The sequence below is a fragment of the Lepisma saccharinum genome, chromosome 24 (genome assembly GCF_977018435.1).
Source record: "Lepisma saccharinum chromosome 24, izLepSacc3.1, whole genome shotgun sequence".
In the NCBI taxonomy this organism is placed as follows: Eukaryota; Metazoa; Arthropoda; class Insecta; order Zygentoma; family Lepismatidae; genus Lepisma; species Lepisma saccharinum.
This window is the reverse complement of record NC_139252.1, coordinates 48,616,705-48,637,426: the sequence shown is the minus strand read 5'-3', so window position 1 is coordinate 48,637,426 and position 20,722 is coordinate 48,616,705. Positions and strand designations below refer to the sequence as shown.

The 20,722-nt window shown below is 37.8% G+C and overlaps 1 protein-coding gene across 1 annotated transcript in view; it reads right to left on the bottom strand.

The window, feature by feature from the left end:
- The window catches only part of LOC145978374 (ATP-dependent DNA helicase Q1-like), a 51,314-nt gene that overhangs the window by 9,129 nt on the left and 21,463 nt on the right, over window positions 1-20,722 (bottom strand). The window contains exons 8-11 of the mRNA XM_083110977.1: window positions 16,173-16,274; window positions 8,858-9,012; window positions 7,552-7,730; window positions 5,007-5,189 (exon numbers count right to left, since the gene is read on the bottom strand). Of these exons, the coding sequence (XP_082967103.1) occupies window positions 5,007-5,189; window positions 7,552-7,730; window positions 8,858-9,012; window positions 16,173-16,274 (619 nt within the window). The remainder of the gene's footprint in view (window positions 1-5,006; window positions 5,190-7,551; window positions 7,731-8,857; window positions 9,013-16,172; window positions 16,275-20,722) is intronic.

Genomic DNA, 20,722 nt, shown 5'->3' with positions numbered 1-20,722 from the left:
ATATTCAAAATTTATGTTCACTAAGCATAGGCGTAACCTGGCGGGGGCAAAGGGAAGCACTTGCCCCTCCAAAATTTATAGATTAATTTAAAATTTGCAAGTAATAATTACAGTGGAACCCCGATTTAAGTTCCTCGATTTTACATTTTCCTTCATTTTGCATTCAATCTTAATGGTCTGGTTAAAAATTTTCCAAGATTTTATATTTTCCCACGTATTAAGTTTTTTCAGCTTGGTCTCCTGGTTAACGTAAAATTGAGGTTCCACTGTATCTAAGTTTTTGTATCATTTTTTAAAATTTTATATATTATATAATTATATATATAATTATTATTAACATTCCCAAGTTTAGCAAATTTATCTGCGAGAACATTCTTTTTGTGCATTTTATCTCAATATGGAAGTTCTTTTTTGGTTACTCTTCATGGGGATACATAATATGAAGTAAGAATTAATACTACACACTTGTGCTGATTGAAGTTTTTTCAAATGGAGCTTTTTCGCCACATACCACAGAAAATATCCTTCTGACGGGATGGTTGGAACAGTAAAAATACTTGTCAAGACTTCTATAGTATAAAGCAACAAGTACGGCAATTATGTAGAAATAGTATTCAAGGTATAAATTTCTTAGTAATCATCTAGGGTGAAATGACAACAACCCACAGTACAATGTGTCAGCGATTGCAAAGTACACTGGTCAAAAAAATTAGGGGAGCAAGCAAGAAATCCCAAAACCAAAGTTGGTAAGTCAAAAGTAGCAATGTATTTTGATTAGGTGAGTGTGTCCTCAACCAGTACAATACATGTCTATTGAGTCATTAGCACAACAGAGTTCTAGGGGTGATTTCTGCAAGGTAATGCACAAAATCAGGAGAACAGCACGGTGATAAGACAACAGAAATGGACAGATACGCAACAGATCCATATCTCTAATAAGGCGTGTGGTCGCCATGAACTGCTATGACAGCTGCACATGTGTTTTGCATGGAACCAATAAGGTTATCAACGACAGCCTGCGGGATATTCACCCATTCCTCCAGAAGGGCCATTTCCAACTGTTGCAGAGTTGTAGGCGGCGCTGGCCGAGCAGCAATGCGTCTTCCGAGTGTGTCCCACACATGTTCAATGGGATTCAAGTCTGGGGAGGACGCTGGCCATACCATTCGTTCGATACCCTCATCCCGTAGCATGGCGTCAACCAGACGTGCTCGGTGAGGTCGGGCATTATCGTCCACAAAAATGAAACGATCACCGATATCTGCAGCCATTGGGACAACATGAGGCCTGAGGATCTCATCCCGGTACCGTAAGGCTGTCAAAGTACCGTTCCGGATAATGTTCAGGGGTGTACGTCGACCAACACTGATCCCTGCCCATACCATTAAGCCACCGCCACCATACTGAGACACTTCGCGCACATGTGCGGGATAATTGCGAGTCCCACGTTCCCTCCAGATGAGAATGCGTCGATTATCTGACTGGAGGCTGAAACGCGACTCATCCGAGAAGAGAACTGAACTCCACTCTCCATGTCCCCACTCACGATGTTCCACAGCCCACTGTCTGCGGGCTCTACGGTGTTGGGCATTCAGAGGGACACACACCATTGGTCTTCTTGCATAAAGACCCCTTTCCCGCAGGCGATTTCGTACAGTTTGGCCCGAGACTCTTCGTCCTGTTGCCAAAACAAGACCGCGTTGCATGTCAGTTGCAGTTTGCTGCCTATTCCTGCGAGCCGACAATGCTAAGTACCGGTCTTCCCTAACTGTTGTTGACCGTGGGCGACCTTGCCCAGGCCTCCTTCGTACTGTACCTGTCTGTTGAAATCGTGTCCACAACCTGGAAATGACACTGCGTGACACACCAAGGCCTGCAGCCAACTCACGTTGTGTTTGCCCTGCTTCCATCCTCCCAATGGCTCTTTATGCGCTAGATTCCCCTAAATCGTGTTGTTCTGCCATCGTTCCTATTCAACACTACTCAACTGAATCCCACCTGCACTTACGGTCTGCCAGCACCAAACAACCGGTGTTCCCAAGTGACCTCGTGATTGCTCCTCATATCACAAATTCTGCCACGTGCCTTATGGTGTCACTAGAGAGCTCTTCATGCCGATGATTCATCACAGATGAATTGTACTAGTTGAGGACACACTCACTTCATCAACATACATTGCTACTTTTGACTTTCCAACTTTGGTTTTGGGATTTCTTGCTTGCTCCCCTAATTGTTTTGACCAGTGTACTACAACAGTACCAGGAAGTATACACTATTTTGAACTTACAGGTTCCGTAAGTTACTTTTTACAAGTAACTGAGTTACAGTCAATCATTAAAACAGTTACTCAGTTATTGTTACTGGTACTTTGAAAGTAACTGAGTTTCTTTTACAGTTACTGTAACAGTAACGTACTGTTAATGATCATTGATTTGTGTAAACGTTACACAAAATCAATAATCAAGAAGACTTCCATGTTTTACTTATGTTTCTAGTACATAATATGTATTCATATATTTACATTATTACTGCTAATAAATGATGGAAAACACAGTCAACTTTGCTTGAACGATTATAATTAAAAATCATTTGTGTGCTGACTACGGTATTTTGAATATGGTGTCATTGATTCCACTTGCACCTATTTCTTTCTCCTCCATTCCAAGTTCAACAATATCCAAAGATCCACTCCCTCGACAATGACTTTTTCCTAGCTGAACAACAACATTCCAAACGAACGCAGCAGACTACCAAAAACAATGGAGTTTTCACATGCAATTAGAAATGAATTACAGTAAAGCGTGGATGTTCTAAATTTAGCATGCAATAAAGTATAGCTTCCTTGCCAGCAATTCCAAGTAAATCCTTTCACGTAGCATCCGGAGAAGGTACATATTTTATTTTTATAGTCTGGAACAGAATTGTCCAATTTAGCTATTTCCCCACTGCAAAACGTAACTCTGTTACCGTTGTTAACGTTACAGGTACTTACTTTTAAAAGTAGCTAGTTACAGTTAGAATTCCTAAATAAAAAGTAACTGAACTTGTAACTTTGTAACTAGTTACTTCGAAACACTAGTTGTTTAACTGTCAGAGCCAAAATAGTAAGTGCTGATGTGATATGTTTTGTATAACTGTATGGTTTGACTTTTGTGAAGAAGTGGCTTTCGAATTCCAACAGTGAACAGTTATGTAGCAGCATGTGTGTGCGTGACTCAAACTTGTTTGTAGGATTGCTTCAAAAGTCCACGTGAAAATGGCGATGCAGCTATTAAATTCTTGCATCCACTTTGTCCATCAACTTCCCACTACTGGCCAAAAAGTATGCTGTGTCCAGTGGACATTAACAACACAAATGGATGGACATATGTACTTAGTGATAAGTCAAATACTTTAGTGTGTTTGAAATGGTCAAAATATCCATCTAAAATGTGAACGGCACAATTTATAGTACATGACATTTTGGCAATGCATAGAGTACAATTTTTAGGTACTATCTTAATGGGTCACTTGGAAACTTTCTTCGGGTTGAGATAATCGCAAAAATAGTATCCAGGATTATTTGATAAATACATTTGAAAAATCACAATTATTACTCTTTATTCGTTTGTTCCTCAAGTGCCAGGAGGATCACAAAATATATTTAACTTATAAATTTTGGAGGGGGCAAGTGCTTCCCTTTGCCCCCGCCAGGTTACGCCTATGCTTAGTGAACATAAATTTTGAATATTGTAACTTGAAACATATTGTACTTCAGGCTTTGTGCTAAATACATAAGCATTTTTAATAAGATTTACTTTTAATGTCATTTTATGCAAATTATTTTTTTATCACCCTGTCTCTGAACCGCCCATCCCAATTTTTTCATCAGGCATCAGTACACACTCTGAGCTACCTACATATAAAATTGGGGGGAAATTGAAGGGGGGGCATTGCATGAAATTTGCTCTTGAAGTTAGTCATTTATTTTTCTAAAAAAATACATAAAACTATATATAAAAATACATGTTTATTGATGCATTCATCTGAAACGTTATTTAAATGAAAGCTTATACTATTCTGAACAAAAGAAAACAAACTTGAAGTTTCTACGGCAAACCCGAGGGAAGATACGATCGTTTATAACCTAATGCGTGTCATTCAAAGTGGAGCCGGATGTGGCGTACACGGAGATCTTAAAAAGCGCGTAACTTCTGAACCCCTTGACCAATTTTAAAAAAGTTGTCATTTTTGTAATCAGCATCAAAAGTTCTATAAGCATACCGAATTTCATCAAAATCGGGGATGGTGGGTGACATGGCCTGGATGAATTGACGTGGAATGACCCCTAACCTTTTTCAAATGTTGTTATGACAATGTATTATTTTTATTATCATATGATGAAGGGACACTCACAAAGAATGCCCAGGCTGGGATTCGAACTCTGGACCACTGGCATCGTAGCATGCTGTGCTAATCCACGGTATCTACCAAAATAACAAATTGAAAATTCTTGACCTTTCTATCCTTTTTCTTTACTCTTTTCCCTATCTCTTAACATTTATTTAATTGCCCCCTACCTGGGTATAGTTGGAGATTAAGAAAATAGACAGCCTATTTTCATAGAGATGTATTAATGCAAGTAAAAATTAATGCTTTGGCTTCATCCTAGAATGGCCACGTTACTTCAATATTTTTACAAAACTTCACGCATGCAAGAATGTAATTCCTAAGAAACAAAGTGATAAATCTTAACCTCAACTCAATACAATTTTAGATTTCTAAATATTCAATTTCATCAAATCCCAGTACAGGCATATAACAATGTAAATTCACTATACTCTCGCAAAAATTCTTGACCACAAGTATAATTTCTTGACTTTTATGTTGATTTCTTGACTGGAAGACACCCTGTATTCACTTTGCCAATGGAGGTCCCCAGCTTTCCTATCTAAAATGTTTTAAATAAACCCCCTACCAGGACAGAATATACGAGGGCTGGAATGAAAGTAAAAGACTTTATTTACCTTTTCTTATGTAGCTGATTGTGTTGTATGGTGTGAAGTGGAAGTCCTCCCTCAGGTAGGATTCAATCAACAGATAAGCAACGATATGCTCGCACATCTCCCTGGATAGGCCTGGAAGGGCCATCCCCTTCACCTTCAGGTTTGCTTGCCCCTTCCCTAGCCATGCATCAACCAGCTTCTGACCTGGAGGCGCAAAGGAGAGAAAAGTTACATTGAATACGACTAGCCCATTATGTGAGCCAGTATTATTTACGAAACAATGTAGAAATATTTTCCTGTAGTTTATGGTTATTACAAGCATAAGAAAACAATTTTTCGTTCTGACGTTTCAGGAGAACACACGCTCCCTTCATCAGACATTTATTTTCATTTTGACTAATACTAATGTAAAAGTATTAATGTATTTATCATAACCTGTGGCTGTACAGCCCCTGGAAGGGTTTTGGCCTATCTCCCGACCCAGTCTCCCTCCCACAATCCTACCTAGAGGTGTGGAGATCTTCGACCGGTAATGGGGTGACGTGGGGTCAGCACGTTGAACCCTCAGCCATTATAGGAGATTTTCCAGACTGTGTTACGCTACTCGCTCGTAGTTCCCTCATTTCCTCATGATGGTGGGTCCTATACACAGGCTGAAAACCCAAACACTGAACCCAGGTGGACTCGAACCTATGCTGTCTCGCGGTCCGAGTCCAAAGCACGGCCACGGAGGAGAACATGCATTTATCATATGCACAAGTATCTGGACACCAAAAGAGCAAGGCCTCACTATTGTTTTGCAATAAAGGGCTCGGCTAATTGGTACTGACTACTTAACTTCCTACAATGGCAGAGATCATCCTCCTGCACCTAGAGTTACCACATCACTATAAGGGAAATGTAGAATTTCCTATCCCAAATTGTAGGACTTTGAGTCAAAATGAAGGACACAATTGACACGTTTTCAGTTTTAAAAATTATTATTTTTTAAGTATTTTTTAGATACAAAATTCTCAAACTTGTAATCAGTAATAAACAATACACTTCTAGCCACATGCTTGGAGGAGCCAATTTTTCTTAAAATTTCAGATTTAGTCAAAATATATTTATGGAACTTTGAACTCTTTGAAATTGTACTGAACCAGTACCAAATTTTTTACAGACTGTGAGAAACTTCTTTCTTTCATAGAGTTACCAGATCGCTAAAATGGAAATGTAGGACACAATGTCTCAAAATGTAGGACTTTAAGATATTTAGGACAAAACATTCACAATAAATAATACACATTTCCAGAACATGTTAGAAAGTAATTTAAGATTTACACTTTTCGGCTTTTAAAACATGATTTCTTAATGAATTCTTAAATGAAAATTTTCCAAACTTGTTATCAATACTACACAATACACTTTTGGGTACGTGATTTAACTGATACTTCTCAGAGTAAATGTTTTTCAAAATTTCAGGTTTAGTCAAAACAAATATATTTATGAGACATTGAACAGTCAAACTTTCAAATTATACTAAACAGCACTACCAAACATTTTAAAGACTTTGAAAAAAATATTTCTCTCATGACTTTGTTATGCTAATTGTTATAAAAGCAATACTAAATAGGTCTCGCATTATGGCCTGCAATGGCAAAAAAAGTATTAAGCAATTACCGTAACTTGAAATGGATCAAGAAGTTTCATCTAGGGTAGTTTTTAGTTCAATAACTTTGTTCTCTATACCCCCCCTGCTTTTCAATCAATATAATGAATAAGAATCGGAAAGTCCACTCAGGCACTGAACAGTGATATCATCAGAATGTGGCCTCAAAACTTTGTTCATTGCTTCTGTTTTTGTTCTAGCAGACACTTTTATTTTCTTTCTGGATAATGACTGAATCAAAATAAATTTCAGTTTGGGAGTGCAGTCCATAGATTTGTAATTTGCATGATTTTCCTTTGTTTAACTGAAACACGTTTTTTTAAATATTAATATTAATTGACGCTGAAAATCTAGGACATTTATGATATTTTTTAAATTCCCCCTGGATGCTGGGCATAAGGCTAAAATGTAGGACATGTCTGGGAAAAACCGGACGTCTGGTAATCCTATTCTTTCATCACTACATTGTGCTGACATTAATGAAATTGAAGTGTCTGAATCAAAATAAATTTCATTATTGGCTGTGGGAGTGCAGTTCACATAATTTTAATGCATGATGTTTCCTTTATGTACTCCTTTTTCGACTGAAACACACATTTTCTTAATTCGAATTATGTGACACTAAAATGTAGGATATTTGCATTTTTTTTTCCCCTCAAATCCCTCCTAGATGCCGGACATTAGGCTAAAATGATGTATATATCTGGCAAAAAGAGGATGTCTGGTAACACTGCCTGTACCTTAATGGCATGGTACATTGCAACTTTATTGTTTACTTAAGGTGCAGCCAATATTGCTTTGAACTAACACTGTTTCACACACCTGCAGCAATTTATTTTCCTCAAGTACCGATTGTATCAGTCTTAATGTTAAGCTTTCAATATCTGCATGATTATCAAAGTGTTTTACAAGTACCTGTAACTTTGAGATCCTGCGCCTCTGCATGTGCGAGAACTTCGTAAATACTCTGGCAGTGCTTTGTGATGTTCACCTCTTTTGACTCCCGAGGCTCCCTGCAGTGATCACACATCTGCATGCAGTCCTTGGGGCTGCACTGCTCGTCAAAGTGCTCTGCTATCACTGCTCGCCGGCACCTGCAGGAATGACAGTGCACGTTCATTACTTTAAGTTATAAAAAGTAATGCCATGTTTTAGATACCAGGGACAGAAAAATACAAGGCATCCACAGTTGGCATAGCACCTGACATCTGAATTTTCAAATTCAGTTCTAAAAAGAGTTTGAGCTGAATTATGGAAAATTTCCATTACTTTTTGTTTGTTTGTATGAGTTTTGGTTATAAGTCCACTTTATGCACAGGAAGGCTAATCAGAACTGGTCCCACAGTTTAAAGTTGGATTCGAACCACTTGTGCCCCCACTGGGTATTAAACCCAGGACCTCTTGATTACAACGCCACTACATTAACACTACACCATAGGGAGGGCCCTCCATTATTTTTTCTTTTAAATAATATAGTATATGGTTTTCTGTATCATTTGCATCGTTAAATCAGAATAATAAACGTGCTATTATAAATTTTTGCACCATTGCTAGCAACTTTTCTGTAGAGATATGGTTAGTCAGCCATATATTATAATGTATTGCATTGTTATTTATGATGTTACCAATAGAGCCCTCTTTAGGAAGGCCACTCTGGACAAGAATTAATTACTTTTAATCCTGCACGACTTCATAAATGAGATGTTTAAGGTCACATTTCAAAATGTGTAGCTTTATCTTAGTTGGCTTCCTTAGCCCTCATTTGCAAAAGAAAGAGAAAATGCTGGCACCAGAGAAAAAAAAAGGGTTGGTGCTTCAATTATTTTCAATTTTGTCTACTCCTGAGCAATACTGTACCATCCGATTTTGCCGAAAATATTTTGGATACTAACTATGAGGCCCTTTGTGAAACATTTCATGGGAACAGAATTTTTGTAAAGCATGTTTCCAGTAGGAAAAGCCAGAAGATATGAAACAAGGTTCCCCTTTTATGGAAACTTAATAATTTTTAATCATCAGTTTCCTTGTATACTTTACATGACACCACTTTTTTTTTTTTTTTTACCGTAAAAAAATTGAATAGGTTTACCACCAGCATCACTATAAAATCACGATCCCCAAAGTCTTTGAAGACAAACTTTGTACATCAATAATAGCAGATTTCCAAACCGAATTTAACTCTATAATATTGGAACACTACATACACTACAAAACCACCTACCTGGAAGAATCTAAACAATATGCCACCATCCCATACAGATTTTCCAACCCTGTCTGTGTTGTGAATACCATGGTACTCAGACGGAAAATATCTCCAAATTTGTAAAATACCACACACTCAGCTGGTTTGTCATCTCTGCCAGCACGTCCACTCTCCTGAAATGGTTGCACAAAAACTGTGTGAAAGATTCACTTATGTATCTACTGTTATTTCTGTATTTGTGTGATGAAGTTTCAGCTCTTCAAACAAAAGTCTTACTCAGAAATCCACGTTGATATCAATAAAATACCATATTTATGCGTGTATAATGCGCACCCTGGTTTTTGATAGGGAAAAGTGACAAACAATTATATCTCGTATATAATGCACAGGACAATCCAGGTTCAAGAAATGGCTTTCTTAGTTGTAGGTTGTAAAGCTGTTGCTATTCAGATCAACAGTGAATGACATCATTCCTATTCAATGAGTCACCTGTTGCTATGTGGACTAAGAGGGGAACATTACATTACAAAGTGAAAAATTGTGCCACATGGCCTTGAAATTTTTATAAGTAGTTTTGCTAATTTCCTCATTAAAACTTCAAAATGACTAACGAAACATTTATAGGAGGCACATTCAGGACCCTGAAACTAGCAGTTAGCAGCACAAGATTTCTTCCATTAAGGCACTTACACACTCCACATATGCCATATTATTTGGCTAGTAATACATTTTAATTATTTTCTTTTTCCTTATCTTCTTTTTCATACAAAGTACCATAAAAATCAGAACGTTCCTTCAATTTGTAATGAGCTTATTTCAACCGCATTGCACATTAGTGTCGCCACCTTCAATGGAATACTGTTGCTATATTCAGAAACTGCAGAATTCAAGCTTTACAATGATATATAACATGGTAGGGTTCCGTAAACATTAAAAAAATATTCCATGCATAATACGCACCACACTTTTTGGGGGCAAAAAACTTTGGAAAAAAAATGCACATTATACATGAGTAAATTTCATGTTCCCAAATTTTATATTTTCCCACATTATACAGGATGTGGCAGTGAATCGGGCAATTTTAAATACTACACACTGAAAACAAAATAATACACAAGAGAATATTCATAATTAAGACAAAATGAACTACATTTTTCCAAAAGAAAACAAATCCTTACACTTTGATTTATTTCAAAATAACATTACTAAGATGACTTCCATGTTCCACACACTCTCTCAAAGACTTATGGGTATGTTACACATCACATTGCACAGCATGGCCACAGGATTTGAGCCAACTTTTCCTGGATCTGATCTTTAAGTTCATTGAGGGTGTGTGGGGGTGGTTGTTGGAAGATTTTTGCTTTCAAATACCCCTGTTTCTGAAATCCATGCTGCATGGATATGATATGATCCATATTTTTATGTGACGTCACCAGTAGAAAATATGTCACTAATATATTTATTTTTGTGAAAGAGAGCGTAATTTCTTTGTGTATATATGTAATAATGCACCTTGTTTGTAATGTATATCTTTTGTTTATTGTATTTTATGCTACATTATGGGTAATTTAAGGTATTTTCATGTTTGCGAAAGTGCACTATACGAATTTGTATTTCTAAACATGTATAGATGTCAGTTTTGTTGGTAGCATCTTTTTGTAAATAGTGAGTGATTCATCTGTACTTGAATCTGTGTTCTCGAAATAGTATAAAAGCGAGGATATCGCGTAAGAAATATCACACACTTTCGCCACGGATCGACGAAGCTTTTAAAATTAAAAAGAACTCCTCGGTGTTGTGCATACATCTTGGTATGGTAGTTCGGGGAGCAAGCTAGGCCTATGTGACCATAACAGTTGGGCTGAAAAGTTCGTAGGCTGACTCATAGATGGCGTTACTAGAATTAAATCCATGTGAATTTTACTTAGTACTAACCTTCAAAAGATACGTGTATAAATTTCACAGCTGCCGGATAATTAGTTCGTGAGATATAGCATTGTGAGTGAAGCAGCTTTTGTTATTGTGAAAAAATGGATAAAAAAGAATTTCATGTGTTAATAAAGCATTGCTTTTTGGCGAAAAAAAATACTGTTGAAGCCAAGGCTTGGCTTGATAAACATTATTCGGACTCTGCACCAGGAAAATCAACCGTTGAGAAGTGGTTTGCTAAATTTAAACGAGGCGAAATGAGCATCGAAGACGATGCACGCAGTGGATGCCCCAAAGAGGCTGTTACCGACGAAAACATCAAAAAAGTCCACAAAATAATAAAATCAAAAAGGGCCAGACCATCAACAGCGATTATTACATAGCGTTGTTGGAGCGTTTAAAGGATGAAATCACGAAAAAACGGCCCCATTTGAAGAAGAAAAAAGTGCTGTTTCATCAAGACAATGCACCGTGTCACAAATCAATGAAAACGATGGCAAAATTATATGAATTAGACTACGAATTGCTTCCCCATCCACCATATTCTCCAGATCTGGCCCCCAGTGACTTTTTCCTGTTTGCAGACCTTAAAAGAATGCTCGCTGGAAAGAAATTTAGCACTGATGAAGAGGTAATCGCCGAAACTGAGGCCTATTTTGAGGCTAAAGAGAAATCGTACTATAAAAATGGCATCGAAAAATTGTATGACCTCTATAATCGCTGTATCGCTCTCGAAGGCAACTATATTGAATAATAAAATCGAATTTTGTCAAAAAAATATTTTTTACTATGTTAGACTACGAACTTTTCAGCCCAACTGTTAGGTACGCTGATAGCCATGCATTGATGCTATGCACAATACTGCAACCATTCTATGTTAAATAATAAAGCTAGCCTAGCCTAAAAATTAATTTGGAAATAAAAGGCTAAAGAGCAAATATTGGCTCAGTTATTATTGCATATCTCTTGGTGTGGTAGTTCGAGGCGCAAGCTAGGTCTATGTGATCATAGGCATGCCGATAGCCACGCATTGAGTTTATGCGTTTTAGTTGAGTCAATTCATCGACAAAGCGAAATCCTCGCCTTTTTTTTTCTTTTGCCTAACACTATCCCTGTACCTGAGAGGAGTCTGTGTATTTCACTGAGTCTCATCGTTCACCGCTGAGTATTATTAAGTTATTATTAATATATATAATAATACGTTTTAATAGTATAATAATACAGGATTGAACGTATCAGACACTTAACTACCATTGTTTTTGTAATACACTTTTACAGTGCATGCATAGGGTGCTCCATTCCATGAGTCTATCATAACTGAATGGTAAAGTAGGGGCTGCAAGATGGTAGTAGTCACGTGCTGCCTCTGACACGACAATTAGCTATCCAGTGTTGCAAAATTGCCTGATTCATTGACACACCCTATACATTCAATCTTCATTGTCCCAGTAAAGCAACACATTATACAATTTTACGGCATTTTCAGTTTTTACATCTTGTTCCCCCTCAAGAATATAAAATCGAAGTTCTAATGTACATGCATATGTTAAAAACCTGGGCGGACTTACAGCACACGATGGTCATTCTTGTTAAGTACGGAAAAGTCATCACACCAAAATAGTGTTCACTTCATAAGGTGTTTCTCTAAGTCACATACTTATTGATTAAAAACAGATATTGCATGCAATTTGTTCATGATGATGTGACATACAATTTACTGAGTCATGGTTAAAAGTATGTGCAGGAATGATTTGAAAATTGAAAGGGTTTAAAACAGGGAAATACGGGCTTGCATGAAGTTATATACTACAACTGTTTAAGAAGACACAATAAAATTCCAAGTATTGTTTAATGTCGTTTATAAAATAACACTTCATCTTAGTGTTCAGTCTGCATCACTTTCACACAGTTGTTCTATTAGAAACTTGAAGCAAAATTAATATAATTTTTCTATGGATATCTTACAGGGCAGAGGTTTGCTCTTGACAATAATTTTTAACCTCTATCGGATGGAACCCTCTCCTGGCTGTAAGCCTCATCGGACAGGAGGTTTGAAGTGTGTGCTTTTCAAATGCTGCACACAAAACAATATAAAAGAGAAATTGTTGATTTTAGACAGATGTGGTTGGTTTTGTTTATTTCCTCAAAGTATCATGCTCTTGTGAAAATGGAAATTATATCCTGTTCCCAAAAACAGAAAAGAAAATTTAAATTTTACAACAAAATTCCCGTTTGATGAGCCCCTGCAATAAACCAATATGAATACAAACATTTAAAATGTAGTACTCTTAGCATCCTACAATCAGGGTGGTATTTAATGGAAATGAGGGGGGTTGAGGGGAATTCTCCCTCTGGTTGCTAAATTTTTTTCATGAGGGGACAAATTATATGTATTTATCTTTCATGAATCATACATCCAGTGATTCATGAGTATTACATCAAAATTAAAGAACCAATCTTATGAGTATTTCTCCCAAAGTTTTGCCCACCACCTATTTTCTTCCTGAGGAGCAGAGCAAAGACGATGTTGAAATTACATCTACAAACCTACTGCCTGTGTAAAAGATACGTTAAAAATGTGTAAAAAATAGGAGAGGGAGAGGTTGGAAACATAGTCCATACCTGGTGGGCAGCTATGTATGGATGTTTCATGATATTACATGCTGAAAATATCATTTTATATGGATTCTGAAATGTAGTCGGGTGTAATATTTTTCATTCACCATAAGCATTTCTCTCTTGGGCACAGATTAACAATATATATATATACAGGGTGTCATTTTAATGGCGCCCACGGACCACAGATTCGTATAGAGGACATCAAAACAAACAACTTTTCCCAGTAACATTTTTCTCGTTGGTGCGTCGATTCGACGCTACAGCCGTTCAAAAAAGACAGTTTTGCCGCCTGGATGCTGGCAACCCAACACAACATTTAATCGTACCTGTGACGTCATATCCTGCGGCGAAACAGCGTACGGCAGTGTTGCAAGGAACACACACATTTTGTGAAAAATGACAAACTACCAACCACATTATTAGCTGTAAAACAAAGCGAGAAACGCGTCCAGAAGACCGAACATCATAGCCTACCAGCCAGAAGATCAGCAGTCTTCGCAGGGGAAGGGCGAAGTGAACCAATGATATGAGAAATGTAAAAAAACGTATTCAAAATGAAATGTCAATGTCGGATTTTGTCTCACCTACATCTAAAATATCAACAACAATAAATTTTATTGGACTTACAGCTTACACGTGGCTGTTTACGCCCAACTATATGTCAAATATTTGCAAATCTCGTTACAAGGTTGATATCTACAGGTTTGTGTCCAGATGCCATGCGGTACTTTCGTGCTGATAACGGAAGTATCTGAGGTTCACGTTGTTACATTATGGATAAAACAAGTACAACCACAATAACAACGTAATGATGAATCAGTAACGAATGTTCACATTTGCAAAGTATTACATGTGTATCGGGTGCATAGATAAACACATAGTTGTCTTAGAGCTTGTATTACTACTACTTATATCCCTGTATTTTCAATCATTTTTGCCACTTGCCTCATAATGCTCTGAATATACATTATATTATCTGTTGCTTACCTTTGGAATTTTGAGTTCTTTCATTTCTATTTTGTCATCTGTTCAGTGTGTCACAGACAACTAGTATCAGAAGAACGAAGTGGCTAGACTAAATTGTAGATGCCAACTTGGTAACTAGATTTGCAAATACTTGACATGTAAGCTGAGACAAAATTCGATATGACCACTTCCACTTGAATTCTATTTTCTTTCGACTATTTTTCGTATCGTTTGTTTACTTCCTGTTAGGTTACAAAACGTGCTTTCTCGTTTTGTGTTACGGTACATAATGTGGCTGATTGTAGCTATGCCATTTTTCACAGAGTACGTGTGTTCCTGGCAACCATGGAACGCATCGCTTCACGACGAGATATGACGTCACCAATGCAATCAAATGTTGTGTGTGATTGCCAGCATTGAGGCGGCAAAACGGGCTTTTTTGAACGACTGTAGCGCCGAAACGACGCACCAACGAGAAAAATTTTACTGAGAAAAGTTGTTTGTTTTGATGTCCTCTATAAGTTTCCGTGGTCCGTGGGCGCCATTAAAATGACACCCTGTATATATATATATATATACACACACACACACACTAATGATGAAGGAGACAGTAAACACTTACCACACGAAGAGAAATTATTCTATATTTCGCGATCTATGTCGCATTTTCAAGTTGAAGAAGAAAGATCGGCGTTACTAAGAGAAGAGGCACAGAATACTGACTGTAGCGTCTCAACGATCAGTGTTGCCAGAAACAGTTGATACATGACGAGAAGTACTTTCACCAGTGTTTACTGTAAGGTGGGTGGGTAATTTTGGGGAGGAGAGGAAAGGGTTACTGGTTGGCTAGGTTGAGTCCGGGGGGTATAGTGGCGTGCGTGCCTGTTATGTAGGCCCTTTCCCAGCGCCTGCAGAAAGATGTGTCAGAGCGGGGGGGTAAAAGATGGATGATGGCAACACGGAAGCAGTTATTGAAGGTGGTGTTATGGCTGTTGGTGTGGATGGCAACAGTGAAATCGGAGTTTTGGGTGGAGGAACGGTGATTATTAATCCTTAGGTTCAAGGGGGTGGAGGTTTCGCCTATGTAGAAGTTGCCGCAGATTTGGCAGATGAGGGTGTAAATTAGGTTGCCGCCAAATCTGCGGCAACTTCTACATAGGTGAAACCTCCACCCCCTTGAACCTAAGGATTAATAATCACCGTTCCTCCACCCAAAACTCCGATTTCACTGTTGCCATCCACACCAACAGCCATAACACCACCTTCAATAACTGCTTCCGTGTTGCCATCATCCATCTTTTACCCCCCCCCCCCCCACTCTGACACATCTTTCTGCAGGTGCTGGGAAAGGGCCTACATAACAGGCACGCACACCACTATACCCCCCGGACTCAACCTAGCCAACCAGTAACCCTTTCCTCTCCTCCCCAAAATTACCCACCCACCTTACAGTAAACACTGGTGAAAGTACTTCTCGTCATGTATCAACTGTTTCTGGCAACACTGATCGTAGAGACGCTACAGTCAGTATTCTGTGCCTCTTCTCTTAGTAACGCCGATCTTTCTTCTTCAACTTGAAAATGCGACATAGAACGCGAAATATAGAATAATTTCTCTTCGTGTGGTAAGTGTTTACTGTCTCCTTCATCATTAGTGTTTATCCGCCCTTCTGGCACCTTTTCTGATCCTATTCCTGTGTTTATATATATATATATATATATATATATATATATATAAATAAATAAATAAAAATCACCTATTGTTCCAAACAAAACAGTTACAAACAGCAAGCCAGAGCAAAAAATACAATCATTACCTGGTAAAAGTTCTCCATGGATTTTGATATGGAGTGATGAATAACAAATCTTACATCTGGCTTGTCTATTCCAAGACCAAAGGCAATCGTGGCAACCACAGCCTACAAAGAAATATCCAAACTATTATTTTTGCAAGAAAAAATGGGAAGCAATAATTTTAATAGCATGTGTACAGTCAAAAAGATAATAATATGTATGCACAAATTGTTCACCGCTATTTTAATTCTTCTTCATTATACATCCTGTGTTCTGAAGAGGTTTTTTTCTGGATATCAACCACGTGATTTCAGGATACAAAATGCTACGACTATGTTAGAACTGGAAATGCTAAATCAGAAGAGTTTGAAACAAGGATGTATACTCAGTCCTCTTCTTTTCATTATATTGATGGATGAAGTCATAAAAGAATGTAACTAAAAATTAAAAAGTTACACCTAGGATATAAAAATATGGTACCAGTACAACTGTCACATTTTGCATACGCAGATGATATCCTGATTTTAGGAAGCTCTGAGAGAAATCTAAAATACACCATGAAAATCTGGAATAAAGAACTCCTAAGATATGGGATGAGAATAAATAACAATAAAAAGAAAACCATGACAATAGCAAGAGAAGAGATAGAGCATAAAATATACCTTGGAAATCAAGAATTAGAACAGGTAAATAGCTGGGAACAACACTACCAAAGGATGGTAAAATAGACAATGAAATTAACAGCAGAATCCAAGTAGCAGGTCATTTATTAATGCCTTGAAGAGAAACTTGCTCAATAGAAAAGAAATAACAAAGTCAATAAAACTAGCAGTGTATAAAACTATGTACATACCCACAATTCTGCACAGCTGCGATTTCTTGACATTGACATTAAAACACTGAAATAAAGTGCACACAATGGAAACGAGATTCTTGCGTAAGATAGAAGGAAAGACAAAAAGAGATTGAGCGAGAAATCAAAACATAAGAAATTGTTTGAGAGTTTCTCCCTTACTAGAGAAAGTAGAACAGAGCCAACTAAGATGGTTTGGCCATTTGAAGAGAACAGCTGGAATTCACGTAGCCACAGTAGTGTACGAAGTGACAATGCAGGAGACAAGACCAACCTAGAAAAGTGTGGGAAGATGATGTAAAGAGAGCTGTGGAAGTAAGGGGCAGCGACTGGAAAGAAGTGCAAGACAGGGACAGATGGCGATCCTTCTGGACAACCTCTACACCACAAGGTAGAAGAGGATGGATTAATTAAAAAAGTAAAGTACGCAAGCAAAACATTCCAGACTAGGCTAGGAAGCCTATCAGGAAAAACATCATCATTTGGACTCAGGAAAGCTTCAAGAATTATATCCTGTGTTCTGTTAATGAATGGAATTCTGTGATGCAATTTTATTTCAATCCATGATCATCACATTGTGGATAAGAGACTGTCATTGAGTGTACAAATTATGAAACACTATGAGAGTAATTCAAAATTGAGTTCTCGATTCCCACAAATCCTTTTTTTTCCCAACACAGTCATCAGTTGCAATAAAAAAATTTAACCCATCCGCATACTATTTAAATGCCAAATTTTTTGCTATGAAATACCATTTAAATTTGACCATCTCCTGTGATGGTTGCACAGCAAGACAAGATGTCAAATATTGTAAAAACTATCCCAGCAATTTATGTGAAAATGTTATATATTGAAGTGAAAGTACAGTAATAAGTATGAACATATGCAGTTTACTTGAAAAATACATAGCAACTCACCTAATAGTTTTGATCACACACATCCTTTGCATTCCATTTCCATTCCTCAACCATTTATTTGATCCTGCCACAGCCACCTCTTCCTCACTTTCACTACTTTCACTACATTCTTCACTTTCACTAACACAAAATGAATCGCTGTGTTCATCTCCACTTCCAAAATTAAAATTTTCCTCTATCGCTATCGAAAAGCAACTTTCCAATCGCAGAATCTTCTACAACATTCTTACGCGACATGTTTACAAGACGTAACAAATGAAGGTTTGTTTACATGAGAAATTACTGAACAAAACATGCTTGAAATGGTATGAAAAACTTAGCGGCTCAAACATACACGTCATAGCTTTCGAAGAACATAAAACCTCTGCCATCTATTGGCAGAAAAATAAACTATGTGATGAAAATAGGGAACCCGTCGATTCGACGACTAGGTATGGCAAGCGAACGTCCAGACAGGCCGTCGATTCGACAACTAGGTATGCGGATGGGTTAATAATGCAATTTGCACCTTCAACAAAGCTATTACACTCAAATAATATATATTGAAACACTTACTGTGTGTGATATTTATATTGATGGACACATTAATCAGTACTCTACCAAACAATATAAGCATATCACTATGTTTGTAAAATTACCAAGTTTACCGACCTGATATCTACAAATAGGTTGTAATATAGTGCAAATTCTGCCACTTTGTTATTATTTTTATGAATGAATGATTTAGTGTTTTAAGTCCACTTTATGCACAGTAAGGGTAATTGGGATTGGACCTACAGTTTAAAGTGGGATCCGAACCAGTATGTGCCTCCATCAGGTATCGAACCCAGGATATTATTTTTATTTTTATGGTATAACAATTGGATTGATATAATATCAGTTCAGTAGTGGTACATTCTACACCAGCAAAATTTTCCTATTGGAACATTTCTAATTTATACTTCCAGCCTGAACGATAGTTTTTTTAATAAAAATGTACAAGGAACTATGGAATCACACTCAAAATAATCTCAGATATAATGCATAAGTGCATCATCACATTTATGTTTTTCACTGCATAAATACTTCAAGTAATTTATATTGTTGTTGGCTGTACATTTTTCAAATGTCCAATAAATTACTGAATGCTTTGTTATGACTGATGGAATTTGTTAGTGCCACCCTCCAGGAGCCTCACGAGAGAAAATTAAGATTTGCATCTAAATACTTCCTTCCTGATTACATACAGGGTTTGTCCAATAAGTATTGGGATTCATTTTGTCCGGCCAATGGAAAGGGGTGGAGGGCAGTCTCTGTGGGTGGGATCGGTGTTGCGGGATATCTCGTGAGCTAGGAGACCCAGCTCAGTTGCCTCCAAGCCTTTGGAGTGTGTAGGTCGCACCTGAAGTGAAAGTGTGTTTGGTGCCCGTGTCGAGAGTCAAGATGCAGCGAACCATCGAGCAGTGTTGTGCCAAACAATTTTGGGTGAAACTAAACAAATCTGCTACGGAGACTTTTGATATGATTCGTGAGGCTTACAAGGACGAAGCCATATCCAGAACGTGTGTTTTTGAGTGGCATAAAAAATTCAAAGATGGCCGGGAAGACGTCGAAGACGAACAACGCGCTGGACATCCCGACATCGATCTGAAACGCTGAAAATGTGGCCAAAGTGAGAGAACTTCTGAACAGTGATCGCCGGTTAAGTGTTCGTTTGATAGCACAGGAGTTAAATTTACTGAAATCCACTGTGCTTTCAATTGTGACCGATGATGATTAGGGTTCGCCGCATCCGAAGGGAGATCACCGATTCCTGGCTGCTGCATCACGACAATGTGCCCAGTCACACGTCGCTAATTGTGAGGGAGGCACTGGCCAGATATGGCTCCCCCGACTTCTTTTTGTTCTCTTGGATCAAAAGGAGTCTGAAAGGACATCGTTTCGGGACGATTGAGGCGGAGGCGCTTTGACGGGGTGCCTGAACAGCCTTGCAGTTGCAGACTTCCAGGGGCCGTATGAAGAGTGGAAAAAGTGCTGGCAGAGGTGTATTGATGCAGGAGAGTCTTATTTTGAAGAATATTAACACACTGTACATATATCTTCAATACATTTCTTTTTATGACTTCAGTCCCGATACTTATTGGACAAACCCTGTATGGTAAAAATCTATTTAAAATCTGCCAGGATTCATGAAGCCAGCTTTAAAGGGTTGAGTAGGCGTAGAATGGACCAAGCATGCATAGAAATAAAAATAGTGAAATTTGTGATAAGATGAACGGTAGCACATCTTGTATAGCACTTGCATGAAATGCCAGTCCTGGGTTTGACTCCTTGCCAAGCCATATTTTCACATATCATTGCTTGCCTGACACAAAGATGTAAGCATTATGTGCTAATTTCTTCACATGGTCTCATATCTGACAAATAGGTATTAGCATCCTAAGCATGGGCACACAGAGGATTTTTTCCCCCATGGAGGGGCAAGCAAGGTAATATTTTTTTATGAAAACACTGCTTACCTCTCATAAAACACTGCCTGAAATACAAGTTATTGCATTTTTACAATGACCGTGTACTAGGAATTATCAGTTCTTTATGATAATGAATGCAAATTATTGTGACTGAAATGAAATTATATCTGCAAACTATAGAATTTTAGGTCAACACACCAATACATGGTTTAAATTATTAATAAAACAACCCCACTCCCCCAAAAGTGTGATTGGCCAAAGTTTTCAGTTTATTAAATTTCACTATATGCTCACATGAGCTATCAGGACCGGACCTACAGTTTAAAGTGGATGCAAACAGTTTACCTTGAATT